The sequence below is a fragment of the Stegodyphus dumicola genome, chromosome 3 (assembly GCF_044657685.1).
Source record: "Stegodyphus dumicola isolate Sdum_Otavi_A_Nest chromosome 3, ASM4465768v1".
Taxonomy (NCBI): Eukaryota; Metazoa; Arthropoda; class Arachnida; order Araneae; family Eresidae; genus Stegodyphus; species Stegodyphus dumicola.
The window spans coordinates 164,325,324-164,349,461 of NC_140770.1; the positions used below are offsets into that span (position 1 = coordinate 164,325,324).

Below are 24,138 nucleotides of genomic sequence, written 5' to 3' on the forward strand. Positions count from 1 at the left end.
TTCTTTCTTTCGTTTTTTAGCCAGAATGCAAATTAGTTCACGTGTATTTAAGGTAAGGTTTTTAGAGTGTAAGAGAGAACACGTTTTGTCTCTCGACGCTACGTTTCTCTGTTTCTAGATAAGATAAGATTTCTTTTGCTTTGCATTATAATTGCCGATAATTGAATATCTATGCTGGTTACGTTTTAAGCCTACTTCGCGTTAACTTGATCTGCGTAGCCTTTGGCTACTAGATTATTTAATTTAAATCTTACATTTGAGCTGATTGTTACTCTAAAAGTTACATTGCCCCAAGCGGTTGGCTGATTTGTAAGCAATAGGTGTGCTTCTTGATTTTATTTAGTCTTAAATAAAAATATACTTGTTTTCTTGCATACTTTTCTCACGTTTCAGTTGAATTCGCTGCCAGTCTATCTAAAGTTTATGTATAATTGTAAAGATGATTTGTAAACTTTATAGCTGTATTTGCATCACATAATGGAAATTAAAAGCTCTGTTTCTCATTTCTTACTTGCTTCAAACGTACTTATTAGATATTTTCATACAATTTCTCTTATACAATAAATTGCGTCAAATTACGAACATTATTATTGTGTAGGAAGTAGTTATCTACAGAAAGAGTTCAATGAGAGTGACAGAAACAAACAACATTCAATAGATTCTAATTTATTAAGCATGATTCGAAAGACAAATGTTTATTTAACGAGAAAAAAATGACATCACATAATTCATTATACTTTTACACATTGATGGGATACAAATCGTAATAAATTAACACAACTGAAATAAATACGTATGAAAAAAGAATGAGATTTATAAAGTGCATTTTTACAAGAACTTCTTAGTTCATATTGCAGATTTCAACCTATATACCTAATCTTTATTGCACAAAACCTCTCTGAATACAACTATCCATTAAAAAAAAAAAAAAAAAAAAAAAAAAAAAAACTTCGCGAAAAATTCGCAGAAAATTTAATATTTAAAATTTATTACTAATTTAAATAATACATAAGCTTCTCGCTATTGTTCTTTTAAAGACTGGAATCGGTAATATCTTCTGAGCTATTCTGCAATTCTACGCACTCATTTGAACCATCTAAGGCGTTACTTTGTATGTTATACAAAATATTCAGACTGTTCAAGTGTTTATCATTAAGTTTCTTTTCATTTGGATCACAGTTTGGTTTCCAGTACACAGACATTTCCTTCTCGAAATCTGATATTTTCACAGTAGGCTCTGCTTGATCCCATTTGAAGATGAATCCAGTGACAGGCTCAAATATATCACCACCTACCACGCTGATGGGTGGTATTTCTTTACCATAGCTCATTTGAGCTGTTGAATACTTAGATGGTGAAAAGAGTCGTTGAGTTTTACATCGAATTAAAAATGCCAATCTTCTCAGGAAACCTTTGCCAAAATTTAACTTTTCAAACTCGTTGACGCTGTTATTGGAACGAACGGATGTTTCTGGGTCTTCAGCTGGTATGTTCGGAACAAAACCTGATGCTATTGAAGTATCTCGAAAATCAAGATCACTGTCATTAATAATTTTAGTTTGACCAATCTCGACTTCTTCAGCTATTGTAGCCAGTGGACGATCAGTACAATCTGGTAGTAGCCAAGAAGTTAAGATTCCAGCAACAAAACTTAGAGCTCCAGCTATGGCCAGGATTTGGAAACGAGAGTGGCTATGCTTTATGGAGGGAGAAAAAAAGAGAAAACTGTATATGGAAATATAATGGAACAATAAGATTCGCTAGTATTTATCAACTTAATTTTCAGCTTTCACTTAACAAATTTATTCAGATTTCTATTTGCAGAAAAATTTTAAAATAAAATGTTTTATTAAAAGTTAACATAAAATTATTTTTTATAGTGAAACGTACTGACATGGGAATAACAGGAATTAAGAATAATAACATGCAAAACAGTTACTTAATGGCATCCTTGAGATTAAATTTAGGAGCTTGCAGCACAAATGGCTATAGTAATGAAAATATAAAGGATATTTTCTTTCTAATATATGAAAAATAATTATTGAATAATTTAAAAAAAAATCTACTTAATTTGGCAGTTTACATAGTTAAATAATCATTGCCTTTTAAGCACAATGCAAGAATAAACAAAAATAATGTTAAAATAGTCTAATATATTATCATGATTATAACATGTAATCAGTACCCAATTAATAAAAATAACAAATTTTATAAATTCAGACATTTGCTTTTTTTAGTTAAAAGTGAAGTACCTCATATTTATTAGAACTTCTAACTTTCAGTGACATTTGTCTATTATCTCAGATAAATTATACAAGATTTTTTCAATAAAATTTACTTTTTTTTTTGTTCCAACTTTTCATTTCCGTGAGCAGCTTACCTTAAAACTTTTTTGCTGCCATTAATGCTGAAGAGAGCATTCAGTTAACTGCGTTATTATTATCTACTATCTACCCTTTTAGAAATGATTGCGAGGGAAAATAAGGAACCGCCTGATAGTCTTGAAGGATTCAGCAGGAATGATTAATTTAATATAACTTCTAAGATTGGTTTGGTTTATTTAATTATGGCAAACCACACTAGGGCTATCTGCCTAAGGGAAGGGATGCCTTCGTGGAGGACTTTCTGAGGGAAACTGGCTCGTATACACATTACACATGGGGAAAAACACGAAATCGCCAATGCAGCCAGCCCGTTCGCTGGATTCGAACCTCGGACCGAACTACCGGTGTTCAGCGATTTTACCGCTCGGCCGCTGGGGTGGGGTTAATTTCTAAGAATTATTTATTTAATACTAACAGCTACGCGGCCAGCCTTCGTCTGGCTTTCAATGTACCGGAAAAATGCCAAACGTTAAATTTTAAAACTGCGCAGAATTTTACTCTGCAGAAAAACGTTATATATATACATATAAATAAATAAAAAATTTAAAAAATGTATTACATATAACAATATTACAATGAAATAAGCACTATCCCTTAATACAAATATTAATCATCCTAATAAATAAATGGTTGATCTTTACAATATGGTAACTGGTAGTTTGGCGACATTTTGGAGGCGATAAAGGGACTTTGGTAATAATGTGAGCAGTACTCAGTTCCGATTACGCATTATTTTGCGTGAGGGAAATGAGAGATCATGGGATATGTCATGTGATATTAATGGACGAATTACGGTTCTTTAATCCGAAAAGGGGGAAAATCGGGAAAAAATGTGGAAATTTTGTATTTAGCTTTATTCTGTGTTGTGTGAAACAGTGTTGTTTAATTTTTGGATCCCATGGCCCTAAATAAAGTGAATTTGAAATGGGTATTTAGGCATTGTGACAAAGAGAAGTTTGCTTTTTATTTAGCGGAGGAAGTATGGAGGAAAAATTCGCAGAAAAAATCTTTCAATAATTTTATTGAATGAATTAGAAAAGTGTATCCGCCACGTAATCAAGATTCTGAAGAAGATTAGGTAAGTTAGTATTTTTAATTATTTGAGGATATTATTTTTATGCATTGTTCTAAATGTAAAGTGGAAAGGAATTTGGTATTATTGGGAAAATTGTTATTAGCAATGATTTAGTTTAAAGTAATTAGGATTGTAAGGTAATTTTTATTAATTTAATGTATGTGCTCATTTATATTTTAAGTAGTGTTTTTGAATTTAATTATACTTTAATGAAATGATAGTTATTTTGTGAATTTTATGTTTGTAGGAATTTGGTATACGTTTTAGTTGAAGTAAACGTGCATGGAAATAATTTAAATATCTGACACTAAGTATTTGTAATGATTGCGGTATGAATTCGTTGGTGACGTTTATAATATAATAGATGATTTAGAGGTAAAAGTTTTTGGATATTTTATTTATTTTATATGTGGAAATGTTCATATTTGTAAAGGGTAAATACTTTTTCGCGATCAGGTAATTTCATATATGTTCTTTTTACCGGGTTTAAAGATTGAGAAAATTGTCATGTATTTTCGTGAAATTTTTCTAATTTATGAGAAAAAAGCAGTGTACATGGATATAGTGAAGAGTGTGCGCAATGCCATTTTTGTGCAATTCTGGGATGTTTTTTTAAGTAAAAATAAGTCGACGTGTACATGGTTTAGTGATATTTTAATTAAATGATAGTTATTTTGTGAATTTTATGTTTGTAGGAATTTGGTATACGTTTAAGTTGAAATAAACGTGCATGGAAATAATTTAAATATTTGATACTAAGTATTTGTAATGCTTGCGGTATGAATTCGTTGGTGACGTGTATAATGTAATAGATGATTTAGAGGTAAAAGTTTTTGGATATTTTATTTATTTTATATGTGGAAATGTTCATATTTGTAAAGGGTAAATACTTTTTCGCGATCAGGTAATTTCATATATGTTCTTTTTACCGGGTTTAAAGATTGAGAAAATTGTCATGTATTTTCGTGAAATTTTTCTAATTTATGAGAAAAAAGCAGTGTACATGGATATAGTGAAGAGTGTGCGCAATGCCATTTTTGTGCAATTCTGGGATGTTTTTTTAAGTAAAAATAAGTCGGCGTGTACATGGTTTATGTGTATGTGTTATTTTGAAAAACGCGTAAGGAGTATGGTATTGTGCCCTTTTTACCAATTTTGCAGTGAATATTTGTCATGATTAAGCAGTTTTGTTAGATAAAATTTTTAGCATAAGTGTAATTCGGCTAGTAGATTGTTGGAAGAAGTGTTCAGTAGATAAAAAGAAAAGAAACATGTATTTACTTCGTGAAGACAAAATATCGGCGGAAAAAAAAATAGAGGGTTGCTGTAGGAGAGTTGGTCGCCAAATTTTCGCCAAAAAAACGCCAAGTTACCATAATGTAAAGATCAACCAAATAAATTAACAAACTTCCCGTAGCAAAATCTTAAGAATTTCGAAGCTTTTAGATTTTATTTTTTCTTTCTTTTTTCTTTTCTTTTCATTTTTTTAAGTCTTAATTATGCGCTATCAATGATGAAATTTTTTAGTCATTATTAAAATAGAACCAAGAAATTATAAGAAAATTATGAAATAAAGAAAAATAACTGAGCGACATTCAGAGAATAAAAAGTCGCTTTGAATATTCAGTTTCGGAAAACGGATGAAAGAACAATGTTACAATAAGCATTTTACTTTGAAGCTAAAATGAAGAAATATGATGTGGATAACATATGACTTCCTCGTACGGCCTGTTAAATTAAACACATTTTTGCTGCATTTCATTTAAACTTATTTCCTCATTTCATTAGAGATATATTTCTCATTCATTTAATTCAGTTATAAGGTATTTCTCCCCCTTTCTTAGCGTGCCTTCGTGGTATAGTGGTTCTGCAGGCGGGGCCGGTATTGCAGAGGTCCGTGGTTCGATTCCCAGCGAAGACGGTTACTAATTTTTCATCTCTCCGGCTTTTCCAATTAACCTAATGTCTCTACAGTGGCGCCCTAACTTAAAGGGTGTTGGATCAGGATCCTTTACACCAGGATTTGGCGATTGGGTCCCCTAAAAACCCTAACCGCCCTTTAAAAGGGGAAGTATATAAGGTATTTCTCCTACCTTCTTGGTGTGCCTTCGTGGTGTAGTGGTTCTGCACACTGGGCTGGTATTCCAGAGGTCCGCGGATCGATTCCTGGAGAAGGCGATTGCTAATTTTTCATTTTGCCTGCTTCCAAAAAATACCTAATGTAAACTAAAAGGGCCCGAACTAAAAGGGTGTTGGAAGAGGATTTTCCATACCCAGGATTTCGCGATTGGGTCCCCTGAAAACCCCAGTCGCCCTTTAAAAAGGGGAGTATATAAGGTATTTCTCCAGTTTTCCTAGCGTCCCTTCCTGGTGTAGTGGTTCTGCACGCTGGGCCGGTATTCCAGAGGTCCGTGGTTCGAGTCCCGGCGAAGGCGGTTGCTAAATTTTCATCTCTCCGGCTTTTCCAATTAATCTAATGTCTCTACATAGTTCTCACTTCATTACAAGGCAAAAATGCATGAAATGTCAAAAATGTTAAAAACTGTAAAAAAAATAAATAAGTAAATAAAAAATAAATAAATAAACATATCAGAAAACACCAAATAAAGTTAAATGAATTAATTTTTTTTTCTACAATTAGAATTGGAGTTTCTAGGCAAAAACTAGCAATTCGGCCAGAGGGCAAGAAGGCAGATTTTTCGATGCACAAAACTAAAAGTTTACTTTTAGTCTCAATTGGCAAAAAGACACTGAAGGTGCAGAAACTGACCTAATTCACTGCTCTACCGAGTTTCAAAAGTAAAAATAGTAATGTTAGGCTTACTAGCACTTGAACAATTTTTCAGTTGTTGATACTTCCACAGCTATTGCATGCAGATGAAGTAAAGCATAAAAACCCTAATCGGAACATAGAACATATTTCAATGACTTTAAATGCACAATTTACCAACATGTAAGAATAAGAACTGAGCTCACCTAGCCAGGTAACAGAGTAAGCATATATATAATATATATATATATATATGCTTTTGGTGCTGCCAATTGCAACCAAAAAAGGAGGTGCACAACTATATGTTATAGAAGTCCATTACACAAAATTTCAACTTCAAAACTCAACTGAGACTACTCGTTTTGAGGTAAGCGAGATACATACATACGTACGTACGTACATACAGAAGTCACGAAAAAATCTCTTTTGAATTCATTTTAAAACCATTCTTCGATCCGTTTTAGGAAAGAGAGTCCTTTATTCTGTCCGTACGTACAGATGTCACGCAAAAACATCGTTAAATTGCATTCGATAGCGGTCAAAATGGATATTTTCGTTGAAGTATCATACCCGAAAATTTTAACAATTAACAACACTTCGTACCAGGAAGTAAGAATATCGCCAATTTGTCGTCAAGTGCATAGAACTGGCAAACTCAGAAGAAAAGTTTCGGCAAGAAATGTTTTTTCCTCCCGTCTGCTTCAAATTGCAACACATAAAAAAAAAAAAAAAAAAAAAATAGAAATCGCTCTATTAATACCGTATTTGACGGCATATAAGACGCACTGGCATATAAGACGCACCCTTATTTAGACGGCCACACACAAGGAAAAAAAGTTATATGCCGTCAAATACGGTATATATTCTTTTATCATTCTTATTTTAAACGAGGATGAAAAGTTTTTTCTATAGTTTTCTATAGTTTCTATTCGATTATAACAAAACATACGCTAAGATTATTTGTCTGAGAGGAAGGGATGCTTTCGTCGAAGCCTTTCAAAGAAAACCTGGCGCGTATTTACGTTAACAAGGGAGAAAACTAGGAAAACACATAACAGCCTGTCGCTTTATAGTCTTGCTACTTTAGAATAAAGTTGGCGAACCGGTGACATGGGTGTCGTAAGCAGCATATGAATCCCTTTGGATGACACGCATCATGCATTTCCAGAGCCATCGATGCAGACAAGAAATTGCGTAATACAAAAATTCTCTCTTGCAGCGGCCTTATCATTGTCAATATGTGCTGCGCTTACCTCAAGTGTGTTCGAGTGTATTCCTGGTAGACGGGTGCACTCAATTACCGTGTTTGCGGGAGATTTTGAATGCCTGGAACAGATTACGTAACACCTTTTAGCTGCATAGAAAAGTCTAAGGTATTGCCAACAATTTTTCCATCAACATATTTTTCTGTGAAAACGATTTTCAGCATTGAATGGTATCAAAGTAAACAAAAGAAACGGGCTAACAAATGTAGTTAGTTAGCGCTTGATTCTAAAATGCAAATAATATGAATCTTCATCTTCAGTTTCAGTCCATCTTCAGTTGAAAAATGATCAAACTTCAGCAACAAAGTGACAAATTCGAATTTGTTTTATTACCTATTTCATATTGTGTAAAAAACTTTAACGAATTTTTGAGTTAAAAAAATTCAGCAATTTAAAAGCGAGCAGTGGCAACACTGTAGGGAATAAAACATTTTTATCTCCAGCGCGAGAGGCTGTCTATCGGAAATTCTGAAGATATGCTGTTTTTAAATACTTTTATCACAACGTGGCGTTAGCCCAAATGCTGTCGACATGTGTAAGTGTCTGTGAATTAAAACAAACATCTGTTTGTGCATAATATGAAATCTGAAAGCTTTAAGATTTTTTTTTTATGCTTTGTATTATTTTAAGTATAACACCCACAAAAAATGAAGAATAAAGTTTTATGCTAACATTTACCTTTTGCGTTGGACAAGTTTTCATTATTATTTTTTCTTAAACGTAAATTCAAAAATAAATATCCAAAATTATTTTTTTACTAGAAGCTGCAAATATCTCTATATGTGACACGACACCAGAGTTTTCCGAATTTTGATAAGCCGAGCTCAAACGATTCACCATCAATGAACTTTAGAAACGAATTTGCTACATTTATTCAATTCCTTCACAGCGTTTCGCAATGTGTTTTCAAATAAGAATCTAGGGTTCAGTTCGGAAAGCAAGGAAACTACATGATCAAATATATGCACTAGAGAATTATATTTTTTATAGTAGTATTACACGCATATATAGCCTTTATATGTTTTATTTTATATGTATACTTTTAATAAAAATTGATCAATTTTTTTAATTCTAAAGTCCAGTTCGGAAAGCTGGAAAACTACATGAGAAAATACACTGCTGGCCATTAAAACTAACACCATGAAGGAAAGCAAATAAAAAAAATAAAAAATAAATAAGAAAAAAAAACGATATTTGTTGTACGTAAGCAGTATGGCAGGAAGACAGAATGATTAAATTTGTAAGCAGTTTGGGATTTACAGGGGTGCGAAATTAGTAGAAACAGCTGCCACCCATGGCAATAAAAACGGCCCTTACTCGGCTAGGCATAAAATCAAACTGGACTTGTATGACAGAAACAGGCAATTCATTCCATGCGGCTTCAAATCTATGCCACATTTCATCAACCTTGTTAGTTGCAAAGGGGTGGCGGGCCACTCTCTCAGCAACGCATGACCAGATGTTTCTAATGGGTGACAGATCTGGAGATCGTGTAGGCCAGGGCAGCAACCGAAGATCCTGTGTATCGAGGTAGGTCAGAACACGACGTACAAGATTTGGTCTTGCATTATCTTGTTGGAAGATAGTGTTCGGTAGGCTTCGAAGATAGGGCACAACCACGGAACATCAGATGCCAGAAATGTACCGATCTGCGTTCAAATTACCATCGATCCGAACTAGATATGTGCAAGTCGTCTACCCAATGGCTGCCCAAATTATCACACCAGGTGCAGGGCCCCTATGCGGATATTGAATGCAAGCAGGAGATGTGCGGTCTCCTCGGAGCCTCCAAACACGTATCATCAGAATACTGCACGCAAAACCGGCACTCGTCTGAAAAGACGACATTATGCCACTCTTGTATCCAGCTTTGCCGTTCGGCGCACCGCATTTGCCGTCTCTCTCTACGCTGCATTGTCAAGGGGAAGCCGAAGCAATGGTCGTCGTGCTGATAGTCCACGCTGTTGCAAAAGTCAACGCACCGTACGAGCGGATAATGGGCGTGCTGCAAACATGCCCATTTCCTGACTAATGGTCCGTGATATGGCTGTACGGTTTTGCAGGGCTGACCTTACAATATGTCTGTCCTCTCGAGCATTAGCCATGGGAGGACGTTTGCATTCCTGCATTCCGTTCAATATGACCCTCAGCAACCCATTGATTCCATATTCACATGACAGTGGTTGGATGTGGACCAGTGCGACGGACGATATAACAGAAGGATAATCCACACTCTCGATAGGCAACGATCCTGCCTCTATCGAATTCCAACACTTGCTCGTAAAAATATCTTCTTATTATTCGAGGCATAGCACGATATTCGGAGCAAACTCCGACCTTACGAAGCACTTTCCGAATGAGAAGTCCACGACACAACTTTTCTTTTATGTAGCGTTTCAGATGTCGTTTCACCCTCCAGCGTCGTCTGAATGCGCTGAAATACTAATCATTTGAATATTTCAACCTCTTCTTCCTTTGATGTGATTTTGATGTTCGTCAGATTATAAGCTATTTCTTCCGCCTTCTTGTATGCCTTCCTGGTGTGGTGGTCTGCACGCTGGGTGCATATTCCAGAGGTCCGCGGTTCAATTCCCGGCGAAGGCGTTGCTAATTTTTCAATCTCTCTTGCTTCCAAAAAAATTCCTAATGTCTTTACAAGATCATTCCGTCCTAGTGTTGCAATTTTAATGGCCAGCAGTGTATGTGCATTAGAGAATTATATTTTTATAGTAGCATTACACATACATATAGTGTTTTATATTTAATTTTATACATACGTTTCATAATAATTATTAATTTTTTAATTCTAAGTTCCAGCTCGGGAAGCTAGAAAATCCATAAGAAAATATATGTAATAGAGAATTATATTTTTTAGTTGTATTAAACGCATACATGGTCCTTATATATTTGATTTTATATATAGGCCTTTCATAATTATTAATTAATATTTTATTTTATTTATTTATATTTATCAGACACTTTCAGCTATCTCTTAATATCATTGCCAACGTTACTGCATGCTGTTAAACCTTTTTTTTTTTCTTTCTTTAATTTTTAATTTATTATGTATAAAATATATGAGTGTTTCTTTGCATGTATAAAAAATCATCATGTTACTAACAGTTATTCATTAGAGTTAATATCAAAATAATATCACATACCAAAGTATCAAAGTGAGGAACAAAAAGGTGAGCCACTTCACCCCAAAACATGCAGGATGATAGCCCTAGACCCCTAGAAAATTAAAAAGGTTTAATGACATAATTGGACATCTTATAACTCTATTAGTAAAGTACGCGTGAAGAAACAATTTTCTAAATTCTAATAAATTTCTACTAGGGATTGGAAATCCAAACACTTCAGTTTTAATTTCAATTCGGATTTCAGATTTCGACTATTGAGAACTGTCAGTTTTCAATTCCTTAAAATTTTCTGATTCAATTCATTTTTTTATCATTTCATTTTTTTTAAAAATTTTAATGCTAATTTTGCTTTGAATTAAAGTCTGGATTATGTTAAGTTATGGATGCAATATATTATGCATCTTCATCTATCAGATTAAATAAAAAAAAAAGTAAAGAGTTAAAGCCAGAAGTGCAGTTGTTATAAATAAAACATTTAGTTATAAACTAAAAATATATTTCAAATATTTTCTGCATTTTTCCTATCTTTGTATTTTTTTTACATATGTATTTTATACTGCATCTCCTTTTCGAAAACATGATTTCCGCTTTGTACATTGCTTAGTGGCTTTTGTCACAAAATGCGAGGTAAAATAATATATTTTCAATATTGAAAATTATAATCTCGTCCTAAAAATAGCATGTTATTAATGCTTCAAGAATAGAATTCTAAACATCCGGATTAACTACGTTTATAGCACTTGTGGGTAATCGAGAACCTGAGGTAATAGGATTCTTTTTAAGCCTTTACATGTATTTACTATAGCGTGGCGTAATTTTATTCTTTCTTTATCGTATTTAATCTAAAAACATTATACCGCTAAAAAAAGTTAAAGCATTTTCATTTTGGTGAAACGAAGCATAAAATACACCTTCCCCCCCACAACTCATCATAATTTAAACAACATTATATTGCTAGGAAAAAAAAAGTTATACCGCTAAACTAAAAACAGTATACTGCTAAACTAAAAGCATTATACTGCTAAAAATGTTTACGCATTTTCATTTCGATTAAACGAAACATAAACTACACCTTTCCCCACAACATTAAAACAACTCATTATAATTTAACTAAAATAAAAGAATTGAATCAATTTTTATATACGCAGGCCCTGAAACTAAGCACATAAACTTGTTTTTATTTTTTCAGAGCTAGTCAAACAAACACAAGAATTACTTTTTTTTCAGTTTTGCATTTTAAGATAAAAATTCTTGTCATAGAGAAGGGATTTATATAATGTCATCTTGTATGAGTTTTTTGGGGAAAAAAATTCTTTGGCTAAGCAATGAATTTGAGAGTAAACAATGAAAGTATTATTATATAAAATACATAATTGTTTCTACTTTACTGCTACATTTTGTCGAAATCTGTAGGCCACACATGTTCACCTGAATAAATTAATAACTTCTTAGAAACATGCAAACTCTATCCCATCATCACTTTTATATTATTTAAATATACTACATTATTTAAATCCAAAAAAAAAAAAAAAAAAGAAAAAAGAATATAAATCAAGCAAACAATTCAACAATACTCTTTCTTTTATCTGTCTTGGGCGGAACCAAAAGATTTATTTTTAAAACAGGCATTATCATTTTATGTTAAATCTTTCGTGTAGTTCTGTATTTACGTCAACTCCTCCAGAAACGCAAACCGAGTTTAAAAAGCGATAGAGAACGTAAGTTTAGTAAGAGCATAGCGTAAGTTAGTGGAGAACGTTAGCCAGGAGTTCTGCTGTTGTTGTGACTTATGTCACTTATCTGTCAGTAACAGCAGAACAAGCTCACGAAATTCGACGTGGTGAAGAGTGCAACGTTGGCAAGAACATTGAGCACCATACAGGTGACACAACGATTTTGCTCACTTCCGCCCGCAGTTTCGATGGGCAGCACTCCCGGTGGACGAGTCCGAGGGTCTCCCATACCTCTTCCCCTACCATCAAATTCTCGAGAGGACTTTCGGCTCGCCGCATATTTAGAGTATCCCTATGCCGCTACGCTGTTACAACTGCCAGGAGTTCGGTCACTATAGCAGGAACTGTAAAAACGCTCCAGTTTGCGCGAAGTGTGGTAACAGCCACCCGACGCAGGAGTGTAGCTCGGAAAAAGTGAGTTGCACTAATTGCTGCAGTAGTAATTCCGAAAAGGGGACCTCTTTCAGCACAGATCACCCAGCTACTTCAAGTTCCTGCCCAGTGTATGGAGCCCATTTCGAGAGTCTGAGAAGGACCACTGCAAAGAACTAAACCAAGATGACACTAAACAAACATATAGCAGGTTTTCGATTTTTACAGTGTAACTTGCAGAAGTGCTATGCAGCAACCATAAATACGCTGCAAGTAATGACACATACTGCTGCCAATGTCGGAATCTTCCAAGAGCCATACGTTTACAACGGAGTGATTCCTAGTGTTCCAACACACAGCAGAACGTTTCTCTCAAAGAATCAGCTAGCTGCGATTATTTACAGTGGCCCTCTCTCCCCTCTCCTAATGAAAATCACAGAGCATACAGTCTCCATCAGACTAGACACTAGTAATTGCAGCATTGATATTATTGCTGTGTATCTACCCCCGAGCGAAGATATTACCTCTCTATTAGACGAACTTAATTCTAACCTTCTAACTGGGGCATCACACTGTATCATAGCAGGAGACTTCAACGCCACCAGTCAACTATGGGGTGCTGACTCGGAGAACCGAAGGGGAATTGCGGTACTCGAATTCTTGGACAGTAAGCATTTCATTGTCATCAACGCTCAGGACTCACCGCCTACCTTTGAAACATCTAGAGCTCGAGGGTGGCCAGATCTAACAATATCAACTCCCAATACAACTCCGTACATACAAGATTGGACAGTGAGTGACCTGCCGTCACTCAGTGATCACAAAATTATTACTTACAGGCTGGATACTCCTATAGACTACATAATAAAGAAAAGATTCGAAACGGCATTTGGAGGACATTCCGTTTTACGGGAACACATTCGAGCGCATGTAGAGAAATTTATCAAAGATTTCAACAACTGCCAGGACAGAAACTCCTTAGATAATCTCTACGACTTACTAGTTACAAAAATAGTGCAAGCCGCCCACAAAGCATATCTCTATTCTATTGGCCCACAAAGCTCTCTATTCTATTGGAAAGAGTAATTCTTTACAGATTGGACTTCTTCCTGCAAAGGAACAACGCCCTGAATCCCAGAGACAGCAGCTACTTCAAGTATGCAGGGCCTACCGTACCACGTCAACACTAGCCCTACAACAACTAGCAGGAATTCCTCCCCTAGATTTGATAGTAGAAAGGGAGGCAGCTATCGTAAGGGTTACCAGGCTGGGTCAAACTTCAACACTCTGGGGTCATAGTTATCACCACTCGGACTACGAGGAGCAAAACAACTGCAATAACTTTCATCCAGCAGCTTTTAATCTCTCTGACGGTATCAGTATAAACGACCAACCAATTCAGAGGTACAGTAATAACCTTTTCACAGATGGCTCCAAAACTGAGAACAGTACGGGCAGCGCCTTCTGTAGACTAGAAAATGGAGTTGTAACATTCGAGTGGAAAAGGAAATTAGGCTTGAACAACTCGGTATACCAAGCAGAGCTTCTAGCTATCAGTGCTGCAATTAGATATGCGAACACATGTCAACAGGAGAAATTCTCCATATTCAGTGATTCGGCATCAAGTCTGACGGCTATCGCAAGTCAAAACAGCCGGAGTCCATTGGTATACAGAATTCAGAAACAGCTTCTGACAATGCCTATTTCGCAAAGACCCACTTTAAAATGGGTTCCCGCTCACACAGGGATTCAAGGCAATGAAGCCGCTGACCTACTGGCCAAGCAGGCAGCCAACTGCACGGATATATTAGAAAGACCAACTAAACTTCCTTGGTCTCATATTAAGCGAACAGTTTTGACAAGTCTGCTACAAAATTGGCAAAGTAGATGGACAGAGGCAGAGGTAGGACGAAGGACATTTCGCTTACTGCCAAAAGTTAACATGGAAATAAAGACCCACTGTGCTAGCCTAACACAGTCCTCGACAGGTCATGGACCATTCCCAGTATACCTGAACAGATTCAGACTTAGGGATACTCCTTTCTGCGAATGCGGAGAGGAAGGCGACACGGACCATTATTACTTCCATTGTGTACATACAAGAACCTGGCACTTGAAGAAACCAGCGGACTGTGCCTGGGCAATGTGGACGACTAACACACTCAAAAACAGAATAGCCCTTGATAAAATAGAGAAAATCTCAGAACACTGCCTAAGCAGAAACAACCGTGGATAATATTATAATGTTTCAAAAGTTCAGAACTTAAAGCAGATAACCAGAATAACGCTTAGTGCCTTGCAGTTAACAATATGTAAAAACTGTTATTAGTTTATAATATTCAACCTTGTTACTCTGGAGTCTTCCCCGCCGTGATGGTATATAATTCCGTTTGGTTCATGTCCGTGGTCGGAAGCCATCATAGCGGTGCACTCACTCACTCATCCCTATGCCGCACAGACACTATACATTTAGAAACATCCTTGCCTTCTTCGGGACTCGAGGCCAGGCATTTCGATACGGTAGTCAGCGTCGCTAACCATTATCCCGGTTTAGCGGCAGGAGTTCTGTAACTCTCATATTCTATGTACTAGACTGATGTGCTAATTATCGGTGAATTTAAGTTCAACTCATAATTATGATAAAAGGCACTCTGATAGTAGTTTGTTTTTCTCTAATTTAGCAGAGCTTTTGGTCTCTAATTTATACTTACCTTGTAAATAATTATTACAGTTTCAGCTCACAAGGAGTGGTTGTTAAGTTTCTGTTAGTGTTTTAGTTTTCAACTTAAATCGAAGCAAAAATAGATGTTTTTGGTTGTTTTTCAGATTTATTGTAAACATTTTTATTCGATTCCAAATAGAATACAGAACGAAAAATTTTCTGGCTGTCCAGGAACGTTAACTCGGGCTTTAGAGGAAGAGCAGTTAGGGTTCATCTGCAAAGAACAAGCGATTTGGATAGGTAGAATTTCGGGGTATCTTGCCAATATGTGAAGTTCTGTAGGATTTAAATTGATATTTTGAACTATTTCCTTCGATCTTAGAACTAAATCTTTATATAAATTGCATTAAATATTTATACAGCATATACAACTCAATCTAATTTACAGAATTATTCATTCTGAATTTCACTGCTTTTCACCAAATAATTATTATTATTATTTTAACCCAAAAGGAGAAATTCGTCTCGAAACAGGATTTTCTTTGTCTCACTTTTCATTCGAGTTTGTTGCCGTTCGGAAAAGCGTGAGATATTACTTTTTCATATTTAAACAGTCTGTTATTCATTAACAAACTAAACTACACTGCCCTCCAAAAGTTAAAGAACAGCATGTTTTTTCCGTCTAATTTGAGAATGAAGCAACATAGAAATAGATTTAGAGGATATGTTCACTAAACAGTTCTTTAATGAATGCGACATACGAGGCGTATTCGAAAACTAAGTACCGTTTTGGGAAAAAAAAAAAAAAAAATCTGAAATGTTTCAGATTTTAAATTACGTCCAAAGGGGCGTTTTTTAACATTTTGTGTGTTACCTTTCTTTATTAAATATCATGTTCCTCGCACTTAAACCATAAGATCCAGTGCAACAGCAGTATCGCAAAATAGTTTTAAAACGAGCATATCTTTAGAATTTCCGATACAGAGACTCACGCGCTGGAGATAAAAGTGTTTTTTCTGCACAACGTTGCCATTGCTCGCTTTGAAATCCTTGAGTTTGTTAATCAAAAATTCGTCAAAGTTTTAAAAAATAGGAAATCGATCATAAAACAAATTTCAAATTTGGTCTTCCACATGCTCATATTCGTTGGAGGATTACGTTATTCAAAATTCGATGACTCTATGTACCGTTGTTTTATCACAATACGAGAAATATACATACATTTATGCAGATTTTTCATTATTTAATTTCTTCAAATATAATGCAGGACTCTAACATTTTGTGGCAACAGTTTGAAAAGTGAACCGACATTTATGAGTCCGACGCAAAATGCCAAAACGAAACTAATAGTCCTTCGGGATTCAAATCCCTTTGGACTAAAAATATAGAAAACAATTTTTTTTTTAAATCCAATTTTATTTTTACATGAAAATACATGTCTTAAACTATTTTTCAACGTAGTTTCCGCCAATGATCAAACACTTGTCATAGCGGGTGACCAGTTTTTGTATACCATCGTCAAAGAAACTTCCCGCCAGTTTCGATAACCACGACTCCACAGCATTTTTCGTGTCATCGTCAGATCCAAAGCGCTTGCCACCAAGCTCGCGCTTCATGTGCAGGAACAAGTGACAGTCGGGCGGCGCCAAGTCCGGGCTGTACGGCGGGTGATCGAACTGCTCCCAATGAAACTGTCGAATTAACGATTGAGTGACACCAACAGTATGGGGCCGAGCATTGTCATGGAGCAACACAATTCCTTTACTGAGCATTCCTCTTCGTTTGTTTTGAATGGCACGCCTTAGTTTTGTTACTCACAATATCGTGCCTCATTGATGGTTTCACCTCTGGGAAGACATTCAGTAAGCAAAACGCCTTTCCTATCCCAGAAGACAGAGCACATGATTTTTTGTGATGACATTGTCACTTTGAACTTTTGTTTTTTCGGAGAATGAGTGTGTCTCCACTCCATCGATTGTTGTTTCGATTCTGGTGTGAAATGACACACCCAACTTTCATCACCTGTCACAATTTGGTTTAAAAAGTTTTCTCCCTCATCACTGTACCGCGTGAGAAATGTCAGGGCACTACCAAGTCGCTTTGTTTTGTGAACATCAGTGAGCATTTTTGGAACCCATCGGGAACACAGTTTGCGATAATTCAAGCGGTCAGACACAATTTCGAACAAAACAGTACGTGAAATTTGTGGAAATGCCTCTGAAAGAGTTGTCATTGTGAAGCGTCTGTTCTCATGAATTGCTTCATCAACTTTCCTTACCAAATCATCGGTGACAACAGAAGGCCGACCACTCCGAGCCTCGGCGTGGACATTTGTTCGACCTGCATTAAACATTCTTACCCACTTTCTCACCATTCCATCACTTATCGCGTATTCACCGTAAACTTCTGTCACTTGACGATAAATTTCGGCCGGTTTAACATTCCTCGCGTTCAAAAATTTAATCACGACACGAATCTCACAGTCAGCGGGAGAACTAATTGTCTTAAACATTTTGAATATGCACAGCAAACTGAAAACACAACATAAAGCAACCAAAATGGCGACAATTGAAAGTCAGTAAACAAGAAAGGCTAGTGCGCATGCGCGGGACGCCTACCACAGCGCTGCGACGGCGCTAGAATAAACGGTACTTAGTTTCCGAATACGCTACGTAGTTTCTAAAATTCAACAAAATGTTTCTAAAAAATGTATGTTTCTAAAATTCAACAAAAACATGAATTACTCTTTGCAGAGAACTCCAGTCTTGGAGAAACAGTACATCATATTTTGAAGGAAAATATGGCGGTAACATTACAAAAATGTGCTCTAATAAGGAATACGTCCACTCCTAGCTGCAATACATTGAGGGCAGCGACATTCCATGCTGTCAATTAAATTATCAGTCAATAAAATGGGAAGCAACGATTAGACACAGAGTAATCCTTGTTCAAGCTCATCTAATGACTTTGCAGGAGGACTTAAAACAGCAACCTGTCTCCCAAGGTAGTCTCAAAGATGCTCTATCGAATTTAGGTCTGAGGATTGAGCTGGCCTTTTCCTCCGCTCCATACCGTGACCCCTAAGATATTCTTCAGCAACCCCAGTTTGGTTGCAGTCACATATCGTCATCCATCAGAAGAAATCCAGACCAATAGCAGCATATGGGCGGACATGTTGATCAAGGATCTCGTCTCAATATTTCTCACTGGTCAAAGTTCCTTCATGGAACACATGAAGGTCAATGTGACCACCGAGAGAGATCCCATCCTAAACCATTATTCTACCATTTCTATAACTATGTCTTTCCATAATGTGAGATTAGTTGTATCTGGTGCGTTGTTTCCTCCAGATCAGCTGACGACTTCATTCCGTCTCCATTGTGAACTTGGACTCGTCTATGAAGAGAAGAAACGCCCATTGTTGGCCGGTCCAGGAGACGTGTTCTCTTGCCTAACATAAACGAGCACCTCTCTATCCTCAAGTCAAGGGAACACAAACAACTGGTCGTCTAGCATAAAGACCTGTATTGTGCAGAAGTCTGCCAACTAGCTGATATTTGTGTTCCTGTTGCCACTAAATGATCTGCCATGAGGCACAGTAATGTTACTCCTCCTTCGAGCCAAAAGAGCTAAATAACGGTCTTCCGCAGGTGTTGTAACTCTTGGTCTGCCTGGAACATGTCTTCTAGGCACAGACTTCTCGGATTCAGACTGATTCCATAGTCGGTGGACCACTTTACCAGACACATTGAGCCGTCTAGCAGCATCAGCTTGTGACATCCTCATTTCCATCCATCCGATCGTCCGACACCTCAATGAATAGGGCAAACGATTTCTCCTGGACACTAACAGACTCTCCTGGATATTGTCAACGAAATCGCTAATAGCAACTGAATATCAACACTCGCGAACAAAACTTATAGTTTTAGCATTTTTTCTCTAACTCCTATATAAGTATTCATTTCTGTAAAATAAAAGCGGTAGCTATTGTTTTTGCACATATTTTCTTAAAGTTCTTTAATATCATGCATATAAACTGCAAATTTAAACGTTACTGACATTTTTGTAATGCTGAGCTTTGAAAAACATGCTGTTCTTTAACTTTTGGAGGGCAGTGTATTTAAAAACAATAGGTTGTAGAGTCATTAGGTTAATTGGAAGCAGAAAAGATGAAAAATATGCAACCTCCTTCGCCGGGAATCGAACCACGGGCCTCTGGAATACCGGCCCAGCGTGCAGAACCACTATACCACGAAGGACGCTAGGAAAGCGGGAGAAATACCTTATATACTCCCCTTTTTAAAGGGCGACTAGGGTTTTTTAGGGGACGTAGTCGCCAAATCCTGGGTGGGAGAATCATCATCCACAACCCTTTTAGTTCGGGCGCCACTTGTAAAGACATTAGGTATTTTTTGGAAAGCCGGAAAGATGAAAAATTAGCAACCGCCTTCGCCGGGAATCGAACCACGGACCTCTGGAATACCGGCCCAGCGTGCTACCGTTACACCACAAAGGCACGCTAGGGAAGTAGGAGAAATACCTTATAAGGTGTGTATCTTAGAAATAATAAATTTTTAAATTTTTTATCTGGTCGATTTAAATGCATTTGCTTCATGATATATCTAATTAAAAGCATTAAATATTTTTATAGAATTACGTAGCGTATTGTTACGTGTGTAATGAACCCGATGCATACAGAACAGATAACAGCTTGATAAAATTAATTTTTCCAAAAGAAACACTCTACAATTCTGAAGCGTTTCCCAAAAATACTCCCACTTCTCACTATGACAGAGTACAGTATTTACCACTTCAAATTACCAAGAAAGTTAAACACAAGGCATTGCAAGGAGCCTTAAATGTGTAAGCTCGCACAATACTCTGAATTAAACTGAAAATTGATAATCTCTGCGGTCTTATGTAGTTTTCCTCCGTCCGCCGAGAAATTTCCAGTGCCTTCGATTTCTCGGAAATGCTGGACGTTACATAGTTACAGTTACAAAGGGATCGGACCAAAATGGTCGCCATGTCTGTTGCCTTTTAGCGTTTATTTGCTAAATTTTACGACGCTGAAACCACCGCCAACTTGGCGCTGTCGTCCTGATCTGGCGTGACAGCCATTTAACTCAATTTTAAAAGGACTTAATCCTATAACCTTATTTTCCGGCAATGATTCGCACTCTTGTGGCCTTTCAGGTTATATTATACGAGGGATAATACAATTTACATATAATTTCATTAAAATTATTTACATTTATACAAAATTCATAACAATATTTTTTTCATTTTTTAAATGTCCATAACATATATAACTTTCGCATGTTGGTCTAACTGAATATTCCACTAATATCCTATAAAAGCTTCGCTATTTTACCTAGATCATCTTTATCGATAATCTCTACTGTTAAACTATATTGAAATTTAAAACAGCCTTTTGGGCGATAGTTAAAATATGAACCCTTTGCCTTTAAGAACTTTTCTTTTCCTTCTTTTTACATTGCATTCTTTTTGAAAGAATAGTAACTTTCCTCTGCTCGTGTTCTAGAAAATGTTTAGTACATTTCATAATGTATTTAAATCGTTTATTCAGCGGCTGGCTAAAGTTTACAGCTGTTCAGAAGACTTATATCTATTTCCGCTTCCTTTACCCATAGTCGATGATTGTCTACATTCTGAAAATGCAGCTGAAATGGCGAGGATATTTGGGATCTTTTCTTTGTTTCTTACATCATTAACTCAGTGGAGTAGGGAGGGGGCGATCCGTCTTGGGCTGCACATTTTTAGACGCGGCATTTTTCGAGTGGAACTATTTATAGAGGTTAATCAAGTGGATCGTGGTGGCAGGTGAAGAACAATTAAATTCTAAATTGTCATACGGAATAAATTGAGAAGAAATATTTTTTTTATATTAGATAAAGTATTCAAAGAAATCACTACGTAATTTCAACAGCTGTACGCTTTTGTTATACCTTTTTTATTCCATCGAAACTTTTGGACGCAAATTATGAATATATACTAAATTATGATCACGGTTGAACTTCATAAGGAAGAATTCCTCGCTGAGAAAAAAATTACTTCATAATTTTTTTTTCAATTATTGCTAGGGAAATAGAAACGGAACGTGGAAGGGGGTTTCTTTTAAATTTTTGCAAGATATTCTAAAATACAATCTCCATACCAAATTTCCAAATACTGCAATACTAATCCAAATTTTTCTCTCGATTGCTCAAGTGTTGCTAGTGGTGAGAAGCGTTTCTTAAACACAAATCATTTAAGAAGTATTTAAGAATTACAAAAGCATATTTTGCATTTAAGAAATCTTCCTCTAGTGTTTACATAACAGCAATCCTATAGATATCTACAATGTCATGGATGGTTACATGAAAGAAAAAAACAGGTAAATAATAATATAACTTTAAAATGTTAGAATTAAAATTTTTTACCTGAATAAACAAAGAATTTTAATTTATTTCCCTAAATTTTATGTTGACATTTTTTGTAGTTATTTATTTATATGGTAAGAGGCATGATAAATTAAGGGAGAGCCCTAGGCGGCAAAAGTTCTAACTATGCCATTCGATTAACTTGGTTGATAGTTGATTTTCTGTCTAAAATTTTAAACCGAGACCTATTTAATAAGAATAATTTGTCATTTTTAGTCCAAAGGGACTATTTGCCCAGAAGGGCTTTTAATTTCCTTTTCGCATTTTGCGTCGTCCGCTATAAAACGGCGTTTCACTTTTCAAATTTTCAAATCCCTACATTATATTTAAAGAAATTAAATAACGAAGAATCTGCATGAATGTATGTATGTTTCTTTCATTGTGAAGAAAGAGCGGTACCTAGAGACATCAAATTTTGAATAACGTAGTCCTCCACTCGAATATAGACATTTGGAAGCCCAAATTTAGAGTTTGTTTTATTATCTATTTCATATTTAGTAAAACTTTAACGAATTTTTAAATAAAAAATTCAACGATTTCAAAGCGAGCAATAGCAACACTGTACGAATTTTTTTTTTCCACCAATGCTCGAAAATTCTAAAAATATGCTCTTTTGAAATATTTTGCGATATTACTGTTGAATTGAACACGGTATTTAATAAATAAAGGTAACACATAAAACGTTAAAAAACGCCTCTTCGGGCGTAATGTAAAATCTGAAAACGTTCAGGTCTTTTTTTTTTAATAAAATTTCCTCCAGCATCAAGGGGGTTGGAACTGAATTACCGTTCTCAGGGATTTTGGCAAATTCACCAAAAAGAGGTTTCTTTTCAGTTAAGCTGAATTAAGTTTGGCAGCTATTTTTTAAGTCATTATAGATAGAATGTGTGCATTTTTGGCAATTTTCAATCTTTAGAAATAAATTTTGGGATATGAGTTCAACAGCTCATATCCCAACTAGAAGTTCAACAGCATGCGCTGCGCAAATATAACGAAATAATGTTCAATTTAAATGTTAGAAAACTGGACGTCTTTACTTTATTTGCTACTTACAAGCAATTAAGAGTTGACTGGGATTTCTGACTGTGTTTATACAACATTCGTGATAGTAAATGCAATGCAGTACTATAAATAAATTATCTGCTTAAATAAACTGCTGCTTAAATAATTAATAACAACTTCTAACATGTAAAATTAGGCCAAAACAGACTAGCTCATGTTTTATATAAAGCTCTAATAGATAACTAATACATAGCTTAAATAATTTACAGTAAAATTATAATAAATAAAATTTTAATAACTTTGCACGGAATTTTACATTAATTAATCAATTATTTTGATTTCTGCCTTTACTTCTCCTTTCCGTATTCGTCACAGAATGCAAATTAGTATTGAATATGAGGTTTTCGGATTTGAGACAAAGGGCGTTTCTGGCGTCGCGTGTGAGCTACTTGCTTAGTTTCCTGCCAGCTATAGTAGTTTCAATTATTTGCCTTTGTAGTCTCTCGCTGCCGGCACCTTAATTCCGACGGTCGGTCAGAGTTAGTGATCCGGTTTCTAGTATAATATTTAATTGTGTAGTCTTTGACACCGTATGTTCCTAATTTTGTTTGAGTAAAAACGTTATTTTAACTTTCTCAAGATTATTTTATTTTATTATGTTATTTTAACTCTCAGACGTAGCGATAATTAACTTCACATTTGTTAGGGTTATAGGATTAAAATAGCATTACCAGATCAAGTATAACCCTACAATTTGTGATAAAATTATAATCAATAAAATTTAAGTAATCCAAAACAAGCTCTAATACATGGCGCTATACTCATTTCGTCCTTGCTTCGCTTGATTTCTCTATTTATTTGACTGCTTTTCTCGCCTCCACTGAGCGGTCATTTTGCTCCTGAAGACTAAGGACCTATGTCGTAATAGAGAACGAAAATGTTTTATTTCAAAAACTATTTTCTCTCTTATTCTCCCCCTTCTTTTTTACCACCGTGATTTCCGGAAGAAACGCCGCGGCGTTTATATGTTTAAAACTTAAATTTTCAGCGGGTGCGGCGTTTCTACCCATGCGGCGTTTAGGTGCACTAAAAATAAAATATTTCCTATGATGGTCATTGTACATAGTTTGGATGGCTTTGTCATTGTGCGTAGACTGGTGCTGTTCCCACACAAAAGACCACTCAGTTGATTTTTGCGAGCTTTATTTTGTTTACATTCTTTCCCTTGAACGGACCTACATGCCTTATTCACCCTAAACGAGATCTCAGAACAATAACATTCTTCCCCC

The 24,138-nt window shown here is 35.7% G+C and overlaps 1 protein-coding gene across 2 annotated transcripts in view; it reads right to left on the reverse strand.

Annotated features, from left to right (window-relative positions):
• Positions 1 to 660: 660 nt before the first annotated feature.
• Positions 661 to 24,138, reverse strand: part of LOC118191757 (organic anion transporter 3-like) — a 91,856-nt gene continuing 68,378 nt past the window's right edge. The window contains exons 9-10 of one of the 2 annotated variants that reach the window (XM_035362607.2): positions 10,656 to 10,728; positions 661 to 1,697 (exon numbers count right to left, since the gene is read on the reverse strand). In XM_035362607.2, coding sequence (XP_035218498.1) covers positions 1,032 to 1,697; positions 10,656 to 10,728 — 739 coding nt within the window. In that variant the 3' untranslated portion in view covers positions 661 to 1,031. The remainder of the gene's footprint in view (positions 1,698 to 10,655; positions 10,729 to 24,138) is intronic. The other variant, XM_035362608.2, reaches the window with a different exon arrangement.